This window comes from Hemicordylus capensis, chromosome 5 (genome assembly GCF_027244095.1).
Source record: "Hemicordylus capensis ecotype Gifberg chromosome 5, rHemCap1.1.pri, whole genome shotgun sequence".
Classification (NCBI taxonomy): domain Eukaryota; kingdom Metazoa; phylum Chordata; class Lepidosauria; order Squamata; family Cordylidae; genus Hemicordylus; species Hemicordylus capensis.
In genome coordinates, this window is record NC_069661.1 from 152,705,706 (window position 1) to 152,726,826 (window position 21,121).

The 21,121-nt window shown below is 41.6% G+C and overlaps 2 protein-coding genes and 1 long non-coding RNA gene across 10 annotated transcripts in view; 2 read left to right on the plus strand and 1 right to left on the minus strand.

The window, feature by feature from the left end:
- PRKAR2B (protein kinase cAMP-dependent type II regulatory subunit beta) overlaps positions 1-4,910 on the plus strand; it is an 89,955-nt gene extending 85,045 nt beyond the window's left edge. For 2 of the 3 annotated variants that reach the window (XM_053255362.1, XM_053255360.1), the window contains one exon: positions 1-4,910. In XM_053255362.1, the coding sequence (XP_053111337.1) occupies positions 1-134 (134 nt within the window). In that variant the 3' untranslated portion in view covers positions 135-4,910. The other variant, XM_053255361.1, reaches the window with a different exon arrangement.
- Positions 3,142-9,469, minus strand: LOC128327107 (uncharacterized). Its single transcript, XR_008308471.1, has 3 exons — positions 9,340-9,469; positions 5,489-5,644; positions 3,142-3,274 (listed from the first exon to the last, which is right to left on the minus strand). It is a non-coding gene; the product is annotated as an uncharacterized LOC128327107 (long non-coding RNA).
- Positions 8,929-21,121, plus strand: part of HBP1 (HMG-box transcription factor 1) — a 27,145-nt gene continuing 14,952 nt past the window's right edge. For 3 of the 6 annotated variants that reach the window (XR_008308470.1, XM_053255354.1, XM_053255355.1), the window contains exons 1-7: positions 8,929-9,066; positions 12,079-12,271; positions 13,422-13,656; positions 17,105-17,237; positions 18,100-18,211; positions 18,297-18,409; positions 19,021-19,177. Coding sequence is in view for 5 of the 6 variants with exons in the window: in XM_053255354.1 (XP_053111329.1) it covers positions 8,959-9,066; positions 12,079-12,271; positions 13,422-13,656; positions 17,105-17,237; positions 18,100-18,211; positions 18,297-18,409; positions 19,021-19,177 (1,051 nt within the window). In the remaining variant the exon portion in view is untranslated. Of the gene's footprint in view, positions 9,067-9,561; positions 9,688-9,801; positions 9,946-10,570; positions 10,695-12,078; positions 12,272-13,421; positions 13,657-17,104; positions 17,238-18,099; positions 18,212-18,296; positions 18,410-19,020; positions 19,178-21,121 lie in introns of those variants that run through there. The other 3 variants (XM_053255356.1, XM_053255357.1, XM_053255359.1) reach the window with 3 other exon arrangements.

The following is a 21,121-nucleotide window of genomic DNA, read 5'->3' on the forward strand; positions in this document are numbered from 1 at the left end:
TTATGGATGTACAGGCATTTGAAAGGCTTTTGGGACCTTGTATGGAAATTATGAAACGAAACATTGCGAACTATGAAGACCAACTAATTGCTCTGTTTGGAACAAACATGGACATTTCCGATCCCAGTGCATGAAGTAAAGTATGAACCACAAGATCTGTTAAGAGAAATAGCACAGAAGTGGTTAGTCCACTGAAAATGTGTCTATCTTCCTGTAGATGCTAAGCATTTTTCTGTGATTTTACAAGGGATTGGGTTTATTTTTGTTTTTTTCAATTTTTATTTGCCTTATGTATACATTAGTTTGGCTGTATCAGTAAATGGAATAGAAACCGCATACTGTTGCCCTATCTTGGAGGACTGTTGAGCCACCAGCACCTCAGCTTCCGGGCAACAATCCTGAGAATCCATCCTATAGATGAGTTTGTGGGGATTTACAATCTTTGGCACTTCTAAATTTTTAAATATAGTTATGATTACAAGTTTCATTTTAAAGACGTCCATGGTTGCAGTTTAAAACAATGTGTGCACACCAGCATGTCTGTCTTTTTCTTTTTAATTCTCTCCCCCACCACCATGCCCATGACCACAGGTCTTTGCACTGTACAAAAAGTCACTCTTAAATTTCGTTTCTTCTTTGGAGTGGTGTGCTTGAAGCATAGCAGGGATTGCTCTCAGAAGGAGAGTCCTGCTTCACCTGAATCTCACTGTACAATCCTTTGGATTGCCTATGTGTTGATTAAAACACACTCCTGCTTGCTAAATAGTTAATGGTTTCTGTAGAATATCAAGGAATAAAAGGAGGAATCAGTTGATGTCACTGGAATAATTGCCATTAACATTAACCAAGCTGGGTCCCCCCCACCCCCACCATATAGTCAAATAAATGTGATATATTGAAAGTGTCAGTGCACCCAGTGTTCACAAGTATCTAGTATAGAAGGCTGCACAGTACGTATTTGGTTTGTAGGCTGTTTGAAGCGCCATTAAAGTGGCATTCATAGAAGTTGTATTTTTAAAAGCCCTCCAAACAATAAAGCATGGCTTTGCATTCTTGGTAAACTTTAGGAGTCACATAATAAGCTTAACCTTCTTGATTTTGTGTTTAAAGTCCCATTTATTTTACATAAGACATCAGATTACATTTAAGTCTGGACGAATGATACTGTAACATCTTTAAAATGTGGAAGGTTTTGTATGTTGTATATTACAGTATGGGGTGGTTTTCTTTGCACTTGTTTTATATACTTTTTGATTTCTTAAATTTGTGTCAGATGTTCACTAGCTAGAAGAGTGTAAAAATTCACTTTGATTCAAAAGTCATAATCATGTTCTACTTACTTGCATATCATTTGCATAGGTGTTCTCAGCAGAAGCAGAACTTTATTCTAGTTCCATATGGGATTCATTCTAAAGATTGCATCTTCGGTCTGATTCAGAAGCCAGAATTACTTTGATTTGGGGTGTTCACAGTGGTGATGTTTCTATTCCTTGTTTGCTTTTAATGTTAGTTTGAGTGTACCTCTGTTTAAATTGTTTTCCCTAGTTCAATGAATTGGGCACCCTGGCCCTATGAACTGGCTTCAGCGGGCAAATGGTGACTTTTCTTACTGTGGTTAAAGCCAGATTTAATCCTGCCATGCAACCCTGCCCCGGCACTTCTTCCTTGTAGTTATAACTGGCACAGTGATGCACTGTCTTCCAAAGGGGCAAAGAAACTTCAGGCACTTGTGCAATAGAGTCACAGATGGAAAAGGCTGCAGGGGCAGAGGGCAAACACGCAAACATCTGTACCCAGCACAGCAGCTGCTAGATCTGTATTTCATTTTTGACCACTGAGATCAGACTCTACTACCAAAATATAACTAGCATTGTTTTAGAATAATAGGGTAGAACATGATTGTGTGAGTTATAAAACATAGTGTAGTTTTCCCTGGAGCAATTCAGTTAATGAAGGTGCCAGTATGTGCTTTGCTCTTTAAAGACCAATCCCCTCACCCCTCAACATAAAGGATTACACTTTCAGCAGACATGTCAGAGAGTTATTTCTTCCATCTTGGACTAAAGTGAAAGTATTACGTTACAATGCGTATGTATGTTTGCATAATGATATATCACGGTTAGTGAATGGTACATGGAAATCTATACAATTACATTGAAGACATTTATTATACAACAATGCTTTTAGTATTATATATAATTTATATCATGCACTGTGATATAAAGGATAATGTGTCAACATTTTTACATAATCTTTCTGGTAAAATTCCTATGAGTGAAAACGTGATTGTATCGAAACATCAGGCAGCAGACTCCATGGCTTGGATCCAAAGAACTATGCAACCAGTTTCACATACTGAGCGAAGCTTTATACTTGTGTTTATTGAACACAGCCACTCCATATCATGTGGTAAGACTCCATTTGGAAGCAAAGAAATTAAAAACAAACAAACAGATGGTGATGTACCATGAGAACAAGAAAAAAAGTCAGAAATTGCACTGGAGATACTCAAGTCTTTGGATGCACCTAAAATAGTTGTTTGGATCCCAGTTCACGACTTTTGTTATGTAAACTGATTACAGTTAAATATTATGAATTAGTTCAGTGTTGTTTAGAAAAGAGTTAATAATTACACATTTGAAAGTGACTGCCAATCAAAGCCAAGATAAACATCAGTCTTAATATTGTATATTTAAAATGCCATACACTAATGTACACAGTACTATTTGACAGTTTAGATTTTCAACTTCTTTGAACCAATACAAGTGGATTTTGTATTCTTAACCTTTCTATAGAATTACACTACTGATTGTAATGGATATTAGGGCTGCAATACTCATACACAGTGACAGTAAATGTAAACTGGTTTACATCAACATTACTTCTGTTGATGAGAAGATTTGAGAATTGAGCTGAGGATGTTGCTTGACCCTTGCCATTAGCAAGAACTGATCACTTAGTAAAGAGAAGAGCAGTCTCCAGGGCAGAGAAGGTTTCTGCATGAAGATCTAATATACACCAGCACAAAAGGCTGCTACAGGGGGAAAGGATCTGTGAACAGTAGTCTTGTGTTGTATGTCCAGTATCCAACAGATGATCAGCACAGTTTGTTTGATAATACTGTCAGGCAAAGGCCAGGGAAGCAGGCACTCGATTTCAGGTATCTTTCCTTCAACCTGCCTAACCAGGTGATCTGTGTTGTCGTTTATCACAACTTGGAAGAGGTCCACAAGCACAGCTTGATGGTACAGCCATTTACATGGCTGCTGGTTTGCTGTATGGGGACAAAATATGAATTTGAGTAGCTTTGCTTACTGGTGATCAAATATAGAGAAGCTTTGCTCACAGATGTCCTATAATGTGATTTGGAGCAAGTGGTACAGACAATAAAGTTTAGTGGCACTAGCAACCCTTGACAGGAGAGCTTTGAGCTTTGTTTTGGCAGAGAATCATATCTGCACTTGTTTGCCAATTTCCATACTTCATATCTTCGGCTCTTCCCCAGATATAGCCAGTACAGTATTAGACTTTACTTCATCCAGGTAGATCAGGGACTACATCCTAACTCAGCTCTGAAGCCATGCTGCTTCATGGGATACTGGTTTTTCATAAATAAAAACATGCACCTTCAGAACTTTAGGGCAGCGAGATGTAATATGAGAAGCATGCTGTGTCCTGTGACATATTCTTGCGTGGAGAAAGAATGCCACACATCACATCCCCCCACTTTACTTCCTACAAACTTCTGTATGTAAAAAGAACCCTTGATTTTGTTTTTGTTTTTAAATTCCTTTTTCCATAACAGAAAGTGCATACAGTCTGTGTGCCATCTCTGGCTGTGCCTGCAGCATTCCCTGGGCCACCTTGCTTGACCACATTAGATGTAATGTCATGGAATCTACACACACACACAGACCCAATCTATTTAATTTTTACCCCTTAAATTCAGGGGGCAAAATATATTGGACCTGCCCAGGCCTCACCAAAAATGGTGTGCTAGAACCCACTGAAACATTTGGAAGTGAGATGCATAGAGAATGGACTCTACACACTTTCAGGTACATGCAAGGGCAGAGAGAGGCCAGCGGCGGCCTCCGCGAGCCCTGCCCCCTGCACCTGATGTCAGACACAGGGGCATGGTTTAGCTCCCAAACAGGGCCGTGCAGCCCCATTTGGGAGTTAAACCGACATTTGCAGCATGGCCGGAGTGACTCTCCCTGCCTTTTAAAGGCACTAAAATTAAGGACTTAAATAATCCAAATGATGGAGTCACTTAGGTGGGAGAGACCATGGCTCACTGCTAGTGCACATGCTTTTCATTCACAAGATATCATCCCTAGATTCTCTAGTAGCAGTACTGGGAACTGAGGCTTTGAGAGCTGCTTCCATAGTACTGGACAAGATGGATCAATGGTCTGACTCTGTAGACAGCTACATTATGTAACTTCTCTACAACTGTACCACTTCTCCCCAGAGCATTTAGCTAAGGCCCAAACCAATATATCTTCCTGCAGCATTACAGCACCTTCCTAATTCAGATGGCCTTTAGTGGCCTGGATTAAACTAGTATTAGGTGAAAGAGGATGTGTGGAAGTAATGGTTGTACTTTAATGGGCATTAGGAGAAGGAGTTGTTTTGAAGGGTATGTGTATGTGTGTGTGAACTTTTTATGTTTTGTTCTAAAAGCATTGTAGCTTGTTCTGAACCTTTTGGATAGCACAGATTTTTTTTTTTTTAATCTAAAATAAGGACATATTTTGTTTTGTTTCTCCCCCCTAAGCGAATTTGTGCACCACTTCCCTTTCTTGAATGTTAATCTTCTGTATTTTTACTGATGCCTCTTTTTTATGGTACCTATAAATTGTGAAAATTTACAAGTGTACAAAATTAATAAATAATTTTCAATAGAGGACACTGTCATGAATCTGGATTGAGTTACAGTTGGTTCAGACGCGTCATATGTTTATTTGCTGTTTTGGATCATGATTTTCTTCATGGATGAGCAAGATACTAGTGCTCCATTTGCTGTACATGATTTCTGTGATTGATCAATTTCAGCAAAAATGTTTGAATCCATATCTTCTATTCTGAAACTTCCTGAGAATTGAGGGTTTATCACTTGTTGTGTCCATACCTAGATTTGGTCCCCATGTCCCCACATGGCTACTCTGATATAAAATGCACTAAATATTATGAATAAATGTTTGGCACCAGGGGCAGCCCTTTTATTAGGAAGGGTGAAGCAGCCGCCTCAGGTGTGGATGTGAGGAGGAGTGCAGGGGGCAGCAATTGCTGGGCCCTTGCCACCATGGATGTTGCCCTGCTTTCCAGTGCCATTGCCCTTCCTCAGCCCTGCTGGAGCACACTGTTCACTTTCCCCTCACTGGGGAAACACCTCTTCTTTCCCTCCCCTGGCTTGAGCTAGGAATGCCCCTGGCACAACTACGTAGCCTGGCAACTGCATCACCTGAGAATTCTGAGCCCCTACCTGTAGATGCGGAGAGGGGGGCATCACATTGTTCTTTGCCTCTGGCAGCAAAACGTCTTGCACTACTCCTGTTCGGCACCTCATTGTTGAAGAGCCTATTTGAGGTGAAATCTCACTGCAACTTATTTAAAGAACGTGGAGGATCACCATGTAAACCTGTTTAAAATATTTCCTTTCTTTTAGATGCCTTTCAACTAGGTTGCTATAGAATATAAATACTGTTTGTACCAGTTCAGCCAGCTGACAACAGAGTATGACAGCTTTTAAAAGAGAAATAATCCCCTCCCAGATCTGTATGCCAACTTCTCACATTATCTCAGAGGTGTGGATAAATTTGTGTGTGTGTGGTGAGATTCCACATCACTGAAGTAACTGTCTGTCTGAATATCAGAACCATGTGGGCAGAAGCTACAGGTGAAACTCGGAAAATTAGAATATCGTGCAAAAGTCCATTAATTTCAGTAATGCAAATTAAAAGGTGAAACTGATATGAGACAGACGCATTACATGCAAAGCGCGATAAGTCAAGCCTTAATTTGTTATAATTGTGATGATCATGGCGTACAGCTCATGAAAACCCCAAATCCACAATCTCAGAAAATTAGAATATTACATGGAACCAAGAAGACAAGGATTGAAGAATAGAACAATATCGGACCTCTGAAAAGTATACAGTGTACTGTGCTTGATTGGCCAGCAAACTCGCCTGACCTGACCCCATAGAGAATCTATGGGGCATTTCCAAGAGAAGGATGAGAGACATGAGACCAAACAATGCAGAATTGCTGAAGGCCGCTAATGAAGCATCCTGGTCTTCCATAATACCTCATTAGTTCCATAATACCTCATCAGGCTGATAGCATCCATGCCACGCCGCATTGAGGCAGTAATTGCTGCAAAAGGGGCCCAAACCAAGTACTGAATACATATGCATGCTTATACTTTTCAGAGGTCCGATATTGTTCTATTCTTCAATCCTTGTTTTACCCCGCTCTTACCCCGGGTGCTCTTACCCCGGGACGTCCAGGCCGAAGTCCAGGGCCTCCACAGCCCGTCCCCCACCCCGAATCCACTTCAGTCTGTCCTGAGTGGTGTGGTCACCCAGCTGAGCATGATGATGCTTAATTGGGAGGGGAGCCTCCAAAGGTCTTTAGGTCCAGGCTCCAAAATTACCTAGCTGGACCTCTGGATCAAGTAGCAGTGCAGGAAGAAGGGCCATTCCCAGTCTGTACACCTAATCTTTATTGGGTGCGACTGCATCAAGAACAAATGCCCCTCCTCCACCTGGTTTGTAAATGTGTTTATTATTCTGTCTTGTTAGAATGGAGCTTCAATTTGTTATCTCATATTGGGCACCTGCTCAAGGAACATGCCTTAATTGAATGAAAAAGAAATGTTGAACTACACCTTCCATAATCCCCAGCTGATGATGGGAGTTCTAGTTCAGCAACAGCAGGAGAGCCAAGGTTACCCACCCCTGGATTATACACAGGCAGCAGCTTATAGGTGTTAAAAAGCACTGGGGATAAGATGTTGCAATACCCCTTTAGAATAAATGCTATCATGAAATGGCAGAAGTTGCTCAGTAGTACCCTCTGGTGCCAATCCATCACCATGCTCTTTAACAGTTCCAAGGAGCCTAATTTTTAAATTGTGCTCAGATGTCAAAGAATACCTATAGGCTCACATTCTTCCTTTTGAGTTCCTGATGCAGATTCTGGCAAACCTACCGATACAGCTTCCATTCCAAAACGGAACCCAAACCCTGCTGGATATATCGGGGGGGGGGGATTGATCTCTCCAAGAATCCCAGCAGCTGCATTAGCACATAAGACTTGTTGGATCATACCAAAATGTTGTTTTAGTCTAAATCCTAACTTAGTCCAGCATCAGGTGTGATGGGTGCAGAGTGCCACCCCCATCACTGCCAATTTGCTGCCTGAAGCAGCTGTCTCTCCAGGCTTCATTGCCCTGTTGGGGGAATTTGTTTTTGGTTGGGAAGGGGTTAATAGTACATGGACCCCACTTCTAAAATATTGCTTTTATGGGTTGCTAGTGGGGAAATGCTTGACTAATAAGCAGAAGGTTGCCAGCTGGAATCCCTACTTGTACTATATCGGGCAGCAGCGATATAGGAAGATGCTGAAAGGCATCATCTCATACTGCCTGGGAAGAGGCAATGGTAAACCCCTCCTGTATTCTACCAAAACGACTTGACAGCACACTTTACCTTAGTATATCCTACTGTTTTGTGCACAGTAATTATAAAATGGTCATTTTGAATGTTGCATTTCAGATTGGTCATCTCTATATTTACTGTGTAACAGGAAATCAAGTGTATCATATTATCCTCCTGTGTTTCTAACATACCCTACTGTTATTGCATCCATTTTTTCCAATAAGAGACCGTGGAAGAGTGCAATTTATTTCAGAATGAGGCAAGGAACATACTCTTGAATATGTTGCCAAGGTTATCACAGGTAAAGGTAAAGTGTGCTGTCAAGTCGATTTTGACTCCAGGCATCCACAGAGCCCTGTGGGTACTGTATTCTTTTGGTAGAATACAGGAGGGGTTTACCATTGCCTCCTTCCAAGCAGTAAGAGGTGATGCCTTTCACATCTTCCTTTATCACTGCTGCCCCATATAGTACCAGCAGGGATTCGAACCGGCAACCTTCTTCTGCTTGTTAGTCAAGCATTTTCCCGCTACGCCATTAGGGGGGGCTTGATTATCACAGAGACGCCTTCAAACAATGAATTGCTGATCATAGGTGCTGCTTTTAGCACAGTCGAAAACGAGATTTGATTAGGAAAAGTGGATGGGACAAGTTTGCTGTCTTCTGACGATAAGACCACTGAACAAACGGCCCAGCCATATACAAAGCGGTAAATGCCTCTGCATTCAGTGCCACTTGTTATTAAGCAGGGATGTATAGCTGCGTATCTTACTCTTAACGAGCTAAATTGTACTCTTAAATGGAGTGTGGCGGATATGCACGTTCTTTAATCCCCTATAAATACTATGGCTGCCTACGTTTCTGAGCTTCAGTTAGGTATATTATTTGCACTAACGCCTTTCCAAAGAAGCTACAGCAGCAGGAGAGAAGAGTGAAAAACCTTCAGTTATTGTACTGGTGCAACGGGATCTACGCAGGGCCACAGTCTGGGCGACGCACAAATACACGTGTCCCTAACCGTATTGTTTACCATCAACCGAACGCCTTGTGGGAACTGCTGTTCTTCAGCTCTCTATTTTGCTCGTCTATAAGGATAAGAGAAACAACAACTCCCATAAGTCTCTACGGCTTGAGGGGCTGGTTAACGCCCATCGAAAATGTTTCTTTTATCGTGACTGGCATAACTTTCCGTCCAATCGACAGCGCGAAGAACATCAAAACAACTCTGCTTTTTACGGACGAATCATGACAGGCATTAGGACTATCCAGTGAGAATAGAGAGCTGCGTGACGGATGTTCGTTTTAGCCATTAAAAGGCCAAGCTTAATAAGGTGGGCGGGATTTCTAAGAAAAGGGGAAGGGGGGGAAGTCGAAGGGAGTCTTGTAATGGCGACGGGTTTGGTAAGTACCTCAGAAGTTTTAGACTAGAGAGTAAGAGCGCTAAGTGAGGAGACTTGGGGTGAAGAGTTATTGGGAAACTACTAATTTAAGCTTCCCACCCTCGCCCAGGAGCCGTCATGATTTTGGAGTGCTCATCTTGGGGCTCATTTCATGGGGAGGGGGGGGGCGGCGGCTGTGACGCCAGTGGGCTCATGTTTTCCTGATTCTCCAAAAGCTCAAATCAGGACGCATCGCCATACATGATACGGTCGCCAGCTCCGACGACTCCTTTACCTTTCTCTTTGTGCTTGTCTTCTGCCTGCCATTCATCCACACAACTCCCCCCCCCTCCCCTCCCCAGGTTGTCGCGTCGGGTTTGTAATGAGCCGCTTTGGGGGAGCAGGGTAAATTTCGAGTTCTGCCCATTTTCCTCTCAGCTGTGGGGCAAGAGCCCCTCCCCCACATCTTCTGTTGTTGTTACGCACTTCTGAATGAATGGGCCTTTGGGCGCATGCGCCCTGCACCGAGAGAAAAAGTTTATAAACAAGGACCTTTTCCAGGCGTGGGCCACGTGACTCGAAAAGGGAAGGGAGGGATTCAGAAGCGAGCTGCTCGAAGCTTTTCTTCCCTCCCCTGTGGAAGGTACTAATCAGAGCTCCGCAGCTCGCACTCTGGCGCGTGCTTCAACCGCCTTCTGCCTCGCGGAGCGCGTGACAGAAACTTGGCGCGAGCGTCTTTTGCTCTGCTCTCCCCCGCTCTGTATGTGCGCGCGCTCTGCTCTTGCTTTGTGCAGACCTTTAGACAGTGGGGAGCAGTACCCGTGCCGAAACAGACCACATCTATGTGTGTGACTGCTCTTCCTCTCACTTTGCCTTCTGCAATATGGGAAGTGTGACTTAGGTAACCGCCACTGTATATGGTGCTTCTGTCTGCTTAGGGAATTAACTCTGGATTAAAAATCTTGTTTCTGTATGACTCGGTCCTTAGATAGTAAGTGAATAAGAAAGGCCACTTAACCAGTGATGAGAGAGAAAATGTGTCTCTCTCTCTAAAAAGGCATATATTTGCAGTAGGGATACCTGGCAAGTTGTTGGCTTCTTGACAACACTAGGATTTGTGTTTTCAGTACATGAATGTGTGGTCCCTCTCCTGTTATGATTTCAAGGTATATGCTTAACGTATCTTCAGGAAAATAATGTATATAGGAGAGAAGATTATTGAACAATTTTTACCTGTGTGCTTTATTTGCATTTTCTTCCTGAAATAGATATATAGGGTACATACATATCTAAAAGCTGTAGGGGGCTTCTCTTTCTGGTGAGGTGAGTCCAGCTAATTCATATCTTCACACCCTAATTGATAGAATTCTTGCCTCTGTTTTGAAGACTGAGTTGTTGATTTGGGGGGGAAAAAAAGGTTTAAGCACCAGTAGTACATTTATGTTGTTAAAAGTTCATATGGTATGTGTATTACTATTTTAAATCCTCAATTTTAAGTTGCAAAATTGTTCTGGGTATATGGATAGGTTGTGACATCACATTCATCAGATAGTCAACACTCTGCACAGCCAGCTTCTACTTCCAACTTGCATAAGCTGTTTTCTCTAAGTTTGGTCATGGAAAGGAATAGGAATATCTGATGACAACATTGTAAGTGTGCTTCCAGAGTATGGTAGCTTTGTATATATGGGTTACTCTATACATGTGAATTAGAGATGTGGGTTTTCCAGAAAATTTTGAATTGGAAAATTTCCCGATGAAGATTTTCAAGTGGGTTCATTTGGCAACTTGGGCTTCTAGTTACGGCAGGGCTTGACAGTTCTCAGACACCAACTTGCCATGGGATTTGGATACTTTAAGCATGACATCTGAGCCAAGTGATGGACAAAGGTGTGAATAAGCAAGGTTGGGGTGGGTTATTCCTTCTTCTCGGTTGTATTTGTCCATTGCCTACCTGAGCCACGTGGATGTTACTTGTAGAAGGAATAAGCAAGTGAGGTGAGGTGTCCCCCTTCCATGGAGCAGAGGGCATTGTCTGAGGTGAGCAGTGGCTCCACTCCTCACAGGGGGGCAGCTTGGATTCTAGTCAAATAAAATTTGTTAGAGGCCTGAATGATGGAACGCATGTATAGAGGCATAGCATTAGCATGATACATACTAAAAAGCTCTAACATTTATGTGTGAAATAGCTTTGCTTGTTATAATTTAAGCACTTTGTGGGCAAACCTTTTACCACAGCTTGTTTAAAATTAGATAGGGCCATCCAGGGACAAAATGAAATTTGCATGGGGTATGGATTTGGTTTATAGAGCCACAGGTTGAGCTTCCCTTATCTCATGGATGAATTACTGGATTGATATATGGGTTTGATGTGTGCTAGTATACATTATAAGTGTAATTGGCATACTAATCAGTAACTTCATGTTTGCAGTTCTTGTATTGCATAGGTTGTCTATAAATTAATCTTGTTGTTTAGACTATTTCTTTATTTCAAGATACCAGGGTGCATGTTTTTTCACATAGGAGTATGGAAATTGATCTAACTGATCTGTTGTCTTGATTTTAATTTGTAAGTTACCCCCTGCTGTGTTACATGTTCAAAAGCCTTATGGTTGTTTGGCTTAGTTCACTGTTAGATGAAAGACTAGCTAATGGATTTATAGCAAAGGAATTATTTTCTAGGCTGTGAAAATAACAGCTTTTCAAAACAGCAGCTTTTCAAAATAACCATTTCAAGATATCTTGAAATCATTTAGAATATCCCTTTTACTTTAAAATGTATTATCCCATCATCTTAAGAAATTAAGGAACCAAATTGTCAACCTGATTATATCAATATGATACTTTACTATATTTTACTTACTGTATTTGTAAATATTATGCTAATACTAGAGAAAACTGAATATAAACTTTGGAGACATTTTAAATAAGTAATTTTTTGAGGGAGGTGAGTTAGTGGTGATAGTTATACCTCAGGTTGCACTGTATTTTCTACAGCTCAGAGTATTAATGCATTTAATAATTTCTTTTAAAGTCAGATAATTTGAAGCACCCTACAATGGTCTGGGAAGTGAAAACTAATCAGATGTCTAATGCAGTACAGAAACTTCTGTTAGTGGTGGATAATAGAACTTCAGGGATGAATGAATCATTGGAATTACTGAAGTGTAATGAGAACCTCCCATCTTCTCCTGGATATGCATCTTGTGATGAGCACATGGAACTTGGTAAGCCATTTTGAGTATCTGTACCATTCAGGGAAATTCTTACAGAAGTATGTGGCTGACATAGGACACAGAGATCCATCCATCTAAGAGAGGGGTGTGTGCACTGCTGCAATGCACTCTATAGCCCACCTGTGCTGCTTGTGGAGGCAGAGCTGCTCCATGTTCTTGTAGTTGCCGTGCTGCTCTCATCATTCCTAATGGGAACTAGGCCAGATAATATCTAGAAATAATCCTTGTCCTATTAGTTTATGAGACCAAGGTTGACAAGGAATGATACATCTTTGGAAAATCAGATGCTGCAGAAATTGCATCCTTGTAAATTCTGTTAATCTGATGTGGAACATTCAAGCAGCTATGTATGTATGTATTTAAAATATTTATACTTTATATTATATTTATATTTATTTTATCTCTTTTTACTGAAAGGTTTATAGACCTTATCAAGTTTCCCCAGACTTGCTTGCTCTAGTGTGTCCTGTGTTTTGGGCTCAGTGAGATAATATATATTAGGGATGGGCCCGGACCGGTCCGGAGCTGGGTGGTTTGGATTGGGGGTGGGGGGTCGCTTTAAGAGTGGCGGGAGGGTTTACTTACCCCTCCCGCTGCTTTCCCGCTTGCCGCCGTAATCTGTAGAGTAATTGGGGCGGCAGGATACCTCCCTGCCGCCCCTTCCCCGACGTTACTTGCAAAACCTCCCAGGAGTGCATTGCGTGTGCACACACGTCACAGAGACGAGCGCGCGCTTCACATCTCTGTGACGTGTGTGCGCGCACGCAATGCACTCCTGGGAGGTTTTGCAAGTAACGTCGGGGAAGGGGCGGCAGGGAGGTATCCTGCCGCTCCAATTACTCTACAGATTACAGCGGCAAGTGGGAAAGCGGCGGGAGGGGTAAGTAAACCCTCCCACTGCTCTTAAAGCGACCCCCCACCCCAGTGCCGGACCGCAGTTGGCGGTTCCGTGCACATCCCTAATATATATATTATATGCAACATGCTATGGATTCATGTTTGTGAATTTTCTCAAGAGGATGCAAATGTGGGGTGAGTTGGGGATATGTTGTGCAGACCTGAGCACATCTGACTTTTTGTGCTCTTTTGTGCAGACCTGAGTAATAGGAATACATCTGACTTTTTGTGCTCCTTTTTGCAGATGATCTTCCTGAACTGCAGGCTGTTCACACTGATTCCACACCCCCTGCACTTTTCCAGCTGAATGCAAATGTCTCACATCAGGAATATTCAAGGCCTTCATGGAACCAGCATACCTCAAGCAACAGTTCAGAAAGTGCTTATTCTTGTGAGAATGGAGTAAACTGGTTGACGGAACTGGCAAATATAGCTACTAGTCCACAGAGTCCTCTTATGCAGTGCTCTTTTTATAACAGGTATAATGTAGTTCTGCAGTTCTTTCCATTTGAGAAGTTGTAGCGTTGTTCACTTTGTTTGAAAAGCCTTGTTTTGCATTGAAGCTTGGGGAATGATTCACTTTTTCTTTTGATGATGAATCTTTTCCAGCTTAACAGCTGGAATCTTCTTGCATGGGTGGTTGTCTAATGCTGATGCAGCTGTTTTAAACTATACGAGGGGTGATGTGAAAAAATACACTCTCTCATTGCAAAGAGCTTAGATAATGATCTGCAGTGGTAGAATGAGAGTTAGAAGGTGTAGCGGATTACAAGCCTTTGTCTCAAAGCAAGCCCATGTGAGAGGAAGAAAAATGCTGAATCATCCCCTCTATGCTTTCCTAGCAAAGGCTCCTCCCCAAACCTTCCTATAATCTTGGTAGGATCTAGGCTGCTGCCACCACCCACTTATCAACAAAGTTTAAATCCTCCACCACCCCCCGCTGCCCGGCTTGGGTGGAAATCCTACTTTTGCTATTGGAAAAGTATACTAAAGCCTTTCACGTGCAAACCTACATGGGAGAAAAATAACAGCTGCTGAGCTCCTGGGGTGTGTGTGTGTGCACCAGAGTGAGGCCCCCTTCCAGCCCCCTTTCTTCTGTGTCAAAAATCCACTCAGTGGCTTTTAAAATACAGTTAACAAAAAGAAAAGAAAAACCTTTATTCAAAATACTACAGACAGCTTCCATCTGAGGCTCTCTCAGCTTTTAATTACAGGTAAACAAAAGCAATACTAAGTGATTACAAGAATGCTTCAAAAAGCACCCCAGCTTATGTTGGGGCAGCACACTTTAAAAATCATGGATATAAGAAAATACAAAAGCACCTTTAAGAAGCTTACAGAGTCTTTTGCAGTGCCCTAGCTGGATGGGCACAGGCTTAGCTTAGTTACGTTACAGGTAAACAACAATAGAATGGTTTCAGGGATATGCAAAGCATACGAAAGCAAACAAAAGTCTAACGCACAGTCTGACTAAATATACTTTTCCGTAGACTAACTTCCATAAGCCAAAGTCCTGGCTTCCTTTTTGAACTCACGAAAACCATGGTAGAGGATTCAGGTTTCTTGCCCTCCTGGCTTTCCCTGGACCTGCAGAAAGATTTTCCTGCAGCTCATGGCCACTTGTTTTCCTCTCTGCACTCCCAGCCAGCTTCAACTAACACAGAGACCTCTTTCTCCTCATGGGTTCCATCCACCTGGTGTGCTGGTTGGCTGATCCCTGGAGTTCACCAGCCTGTCAGGACAAGGTTCACTTCCGGTTACTCTTTTGGGCTGGTCAGTGACTGATCACTACAGAAGGTGACCAACTTGGTTTTACAGAACGCTATTGCTTACCTTGTAGATCGGCTTGAAATAACTCTTCTTAGGTTAATGAATTTAGTCATTTATATCTCTTGAAAGTTTTATTTCCTAATATTACAGTGAACAAATTGGCATACATTATCAAACTCTTGGTCAGAAAACCTAAACATATTAATCATTTTTTCCTGGTATGTTAAGTTTCTTAAGGCAATCTGATCTGGAAAGTATTCTAATTTGTAAATTCCTTCAAATTATTTATCTGAGAAACTCTGGCTAGCCCTCTCTGTTTACAGTATTCAGCTGCAAGTTGAAGTCTTTATTTTCAGAGACTGGTTATTTCCCTATTCTCAATGTTTTCTGCTGCTGATTGTCATTTTAACTTGCCACTCGGCAGTTAACAGTGTTTTAATGACTTTTTTGCTATTTATTTCTATTTGACACGTTGAATCTTCCATAAGGTAGAAAAGTGACTTAAACTTTTTAAATATAAACTATTTATTATTATTTATTTAGAATATTTATACCCTGCCCCTCCAGTGCACTCCTGCTCGGGTTGGCTCACAATAGCAATACAATAAAAGTAATAAAATTAACCAAATTGAACAAACAAGTTAAGCCAGGTTAAAACCACACTCATGATTAGGTTCAAATTAAAAGTTATTTTAAAAACTAAAAACTGAAAACTATAAAAAGCTAAAGAGAACCTACCAGGTATAATGTAAAATTGAGCATTAAAAAGCCTCCTTAAAAAAGGTGTGTAAGTGGTTTCTTAAAAATACTAAGCATGGTGAAGCTCTTCACGGAGGGTGCTCTAAAGCCGAGGGGCCACAACCGAAAAGGCCCTGTCTCTAGTCCCCTCCAACCAGATCTCTGTTAGTGGCGGGGCCATGAGCAGGGCCTGCAACATTGAGTGGTGGGCCCTGGCAGATTCATATGGGCGAAAGCGGTCCAACAGGTACCCAGCCTCAAGCTGTGTAGTGCTTTAAAGGTCAAGACCAGCACCTTGAATCTAGCCCGGAAGTGGACCGGTAACCAATTGCTGTACCTTCAGGGTCAGAGCCTTTGTTCTGAGATACTCAGGCACAGCCTATAGAAGGGAGGGTGGCAGAAGCCTGGAGCATGTTCCTGAGCTGTCTTATCACTAAGCAGGCTGGAGCTAAGGGCTCTGGGTACTTGTACCGGCAATTTCTCTGTATCCAGCTACAGCCTGAAATAAGGGGGGCTGCTCTAACTTACTAAGAGTCTCCCCCCCACTTCCTTGTAGTAGTGTCCTATGGTTATTATGCTTTGTCAAGACCCAGTATTCCTTTTGTACCCCTTTCTTCAAGGACCCTTCTTTTGCTGTTACCCAGAGAGTAGCCTGGCAGGACTGCTAGAGCTGGTGTTCTTTCCTCCTGCTCCAGGAGTTGTGGGCAGCAGCACATTGATCTAGATGATAAAAGACTGTCTGGGCTTCTTGACTAGCTTGCAGTTTCCAGCAGACCCCAAATGCTTTGGTTCTTGAGTTTTGAAAGTACATTAGTCAGCACTATGAATTTGGAAGAAGCCTGTGAAACTAATCATGCAACCAATACAGAACATATAGAAAGTATTTTGTGAGTTGTAAAAGTCTAATGGCCTGGACTAGGTAGGTGTTAATGCAAATAATGTATAATCTAGGTGTGCTTTCCACAGAAGAGCATTGAACTTTCACAGGGCTTAGGAACCCTAGAGTACCAGCTATTCTGATATGTAACATTAGTTGAATTATTGGTGTCTTTCCCATCAGTGTTTTTGTAAAAGGAGAAAGAAGCAATAAAGCTGTCAGTCTGAATATCTGAGTAAAGCATGTGTTGATAAAAGCAAATCACTTGATAAAAACATTAGCAACATGTGTTTTCTGTCATCAAAATTTGCAGTAATATATTGGTCCAATGTGTTTCAAGTCTTGTAACGCTTCTTCAGGGGCAGCTGATGTGATCCATTCAAAAGACAACTAAAGCAGTCTTGCATACTATTTCAGACTTATCAATAAACTGTTCTTATGTACTTTTTGATGTCTCTTCACCTTTTGTCTTTGTATTGGTGCCTTGCCTTCCTTCCATCCTTGGCCCAAAACTGCTTATACATTTTTTTAAACATTCTTAGATCATCTCCTGTTCATCTAATAGCTACAAGCAAAAGTTTACATTCCTATGCACGCCCTCCACCAGGATCCCCTCAGAATGATTCTGGTTTTTCCAAGCATTACATGGATGAAACGTCAATCAGGCATGAAAGGGTGAGTAATTGAATTGGGTGAAGATGAGAGGGAAGATGAGTGTTACTTTTTAAGCTACTCATTTTTAATTTGTTCCTCATTCAGCACTGATGGCAATCTATGTGGATATGGAGTTTACAGTCAAAGAGATGTAGAGTGAAGTAGGAAAGGCCAAGCTTTGCAGTGTTCACTCTTCTATGCTTGCTTTTAAAGCCTTGTTTAAAAGTACCAAGTAGATCAAAACAATAGAGAAGCTGGGGACGGAGAGTGAAACCCATAGAAGATTGTTTCCCAGGACTGTCAGTTAACAAGAGTTTGAACTCTGATTCCTATGTCAGTCAAAACACACAAGGCTTGGGAAAGAGCATTAGCCTTCCTTGTAAGTTTTTCATGCCTGCCTATTATCAGTCATGCTACCTGAAGTGTGTTTTTGTTTCCAGTGTCGTTCTTGTCAGTTGCCTCGCCCATCAGTGGGATGGAAAATGGCCCTATAGCCTTAGATGTGAATAAAGGAATAGAAGCAGCACAGGAATGCTTTCTATACTTAAATTTTCAATGAAGTAGGTCGTGACTGAAACATTTGTTCTTTGGCAGAAGTATGGTAACGATAGTGTCAAAATATGTACTGTTGAGTGAACTTTGAGAAAGACATGGGAATGCACAGGGGCTGACATCCTGACTAAATTTACTAGAGGAAGTCCTGTTAAAATTTAATAGTCCCTTTAGAGTAACTCCTAAGTAGTATTATTGAGTAACTTATGTACATTAGCCAGGGAACTCTAAGAAGCCTCCTGTTGCAAGGAATAGCATGAATAAGCATTTGTATGATCAGCTATCGAAATATATATCTAAAAACATTCATATGATTTTGTTTTCTCCATAGACAAATAGTGAATCAGAGTCCGGCATTTTCTGTATGTCATCACTGTCAGATGATGATGATCTAGGATGGTGCCACTCTTGGCCTCCAACGATTTGGCATTGTTTCCTTAAAGGTAAAATACCATACATCATGTGGTAGGGTTTAATAATCAGGCTTGTCCTTTTTAGATACTAAATTACTTCTCTTAAAAACACTAGGCACACGTTTATGCTTTCACAAAGGACGCAATAAAGAATGGGAGGATGTTGAAGATCTTGTTAGGTCCACAGGATGTGAAAATGAAGCTGATGAATCAGTGGGTACTTGCAAAGTAAGTCTTGTCCTTTTTATGCCTTTTACAGTGAAGACCATAACAATTGTTTGGGGGTTTTGTGTGTGTGTGGCAGTTGTTATGGCAAAGGATCTTAATTCTTCTGTTCATTTGACCTGATACAATATTTGCAATTCCCATCTGATATAATCTCTCGAAGAGAGCAAGGGGAAGAATTTATATGCAACCACCTTTTTGCTATACTGTATTATTCCAACTGAGGAAAGGCACAAATTCCAAGGATAGTGTTGCAGTGGCAACTGGGAGGAAGGGGGAAGCAGATGTGGTTTCCTACTTGGGTTGGTACAGTTGCTACTTGCCCAAGACAGCCAGACAAGTGGCAACATTCCACAGCTACACTTCAAAATTCCCTCTCTTGAAATACTTCATGTGCAGGCAGCAGCTTGCAGCACATCCTGTTCCTTGTAGCTTATTCTATTATATGTCGTGGGCATATAATAGAATATAAAGGGGCATATACAGCACGCTGATGTTTTTGCAGAGAGGAGAAAGTGGCTGACCCCAAATAAATTTCCCATTCCTGTTTGTACTAGGTTGAAAGTGTTTGTCATGTCCATGGGTTCAATAACCAAAGCCGACTTATTTTACAGGGATATGGTTCTGATGGTTTGAAGTTGATATCACATGAAGAAAGTGTTTCATTTGGCGAGTCAGTACTGAAATTGACTTTTGATCCTGGCACAGTGGAAGACGGCTTGCTTACTGTAGAGTGCAGATTAGATCATCCTTTCTATGTTAAAAATAAAGGTAAGAAACTTTAAAAAAAGTTGCTGCTAATAATGGCTCTAATAAAGATGAAATAATAATGGTTCTATCAAAGATGAAAACCTGTATTACCGTAGGGTATACTGTAGTAATTCATAAGCAACAGCCTCGTAGTAACATAAACCTCCATACTCGTTCTTAAGAGTACTCTTAAGTTCTTAGGAGTCCCCCTTAATTTGTCTTGTCTTCCCACTCTACTCACCCCCTGGATTCCAAAGCATGAACAATTGACTTGCTATTGGAGGCAAGGCATTCTTGCAATTATTATTTTCATAATATGTATGTCATAACTGCCTCACAGTCTTTTCATAACTAGGGGTATAAAACAGGTTCGAATCTGAACCGGTTCGATATCAAACGGGTTCAGTTCGCTCAACCCTGGACCTCCTCCACCCTGTTCAGGTGTTTGTTGAACAATTTTGAAGAATCCTCCCCCTCTTTTTTAAAAACCTATCCCCTCCAGGGGGCTTCTCCAAGGTGGCAGGGGGGAAAGGGGTTCCATGGAGGTTTCTCCTCCCCTGCCAGCCTTCCTTTTTGTATGACCCAGGCCATGCAGGGTCCCTTTGTGCAGGCGTGGCAGCCTACAAAATGCTGCCACATTTTGGCCTAGAAATAGGCCTAGAAAGGGCCAAAGGAGAAGCCTCCCGGAGGGGTTAAACAAAAAAAAAAATCCCCCCCAACTGCCCCCCCCAACCAAACGGGTTTCAAAGGGGGCCAAAACCAAACTGGCCCGATGCAGTTTGGGTTCAGTTCAAACTTGAACTGAACCAGGCCTGGTGCTTTTGTGCACACCCCTAGTCATAACTGCAGCAAAATAAAACAAGTTGTTCTAGTAAGAATTAATCTGTCTATTTTGCCTTCACTATCCCTAAAACTGGAATAAATTTGGTCCAAATTGGTTAGGCAGTTCACAAGTTAGCTCACTTGCGCCTCAAACATTCATGCATCTGCCATTTTGAATTGGGGTGGATGGCATCACAAACTATATATGTGAGGTGTCCCTATGTGTCTCCACAACTGTACCAGATTTGGTCCAAATCAGTTCCCACTTGCCCCTCAGATGTTCATGTGTCTGCCATATTGAATCAGGGTGGATAACGTCATTTCAAACTAAGCCCTTGAGCTGTCTCTACACCTGTAGCAAATTTGGTTCAGATCAGTTAGGTGGTCCACAAGTTAATCCTCCTGTGCCTCAAACGTTTGAACTTCCACCATCTTGAGTCAGGGTGGATGACAACATCGCAAACTACGGCATTGAGGTGTCCCTACAGTTGTTCCTGATTTGGTTCATATTGGTCCAGGCATTGCGAAGTTGATGGTGGGCAGGGACACACACACAGAATGCTGGGTGATCTCATAAGCCTACTGGAAAGTAGGCTAAATAAGTTTAAATATGGTGTTATATTGAGACATAGATTAGATAAAATTTGTGAGTTAATTACCATTTGTAGATGATGGGGCTGATTCTTGTGCACACTTAAAGAGAATACTTATGACAGTTGCTATTAAATATAACCCCAGATGACTGAAGTAGCATTTGTAAACACTAGAGAAAAGAGACCTTAAAAGATATAGTTTTATTTACCAGTTGTTGACATTATTTTATTTTGCTATAAGATAACTAGTGTTTAAATTTATGCACTTGAAAGGTTTCTCAAATTTTGAATTTGTCCAAAGAATTACCTAAGTTGGAAAAGAGCTGCCCTAAGCAGTAGTGTACTGGAGGGGCGGGGTATAAATATTTTAAATAAAATAAATATTGGTGGAAAGTGTAGGTAGCTGTCCCAGGTTGACAATAAATACATTCACTGGTGTTATTGCCCAAATGAGTCAACTGGATCCTGTTGAGTAAGTTATGACAGAGAGTCTAAGAGATAATCACATCTGTAAAAAAATTTCTGCAGCAGTTCATAATGCATTGTGTTT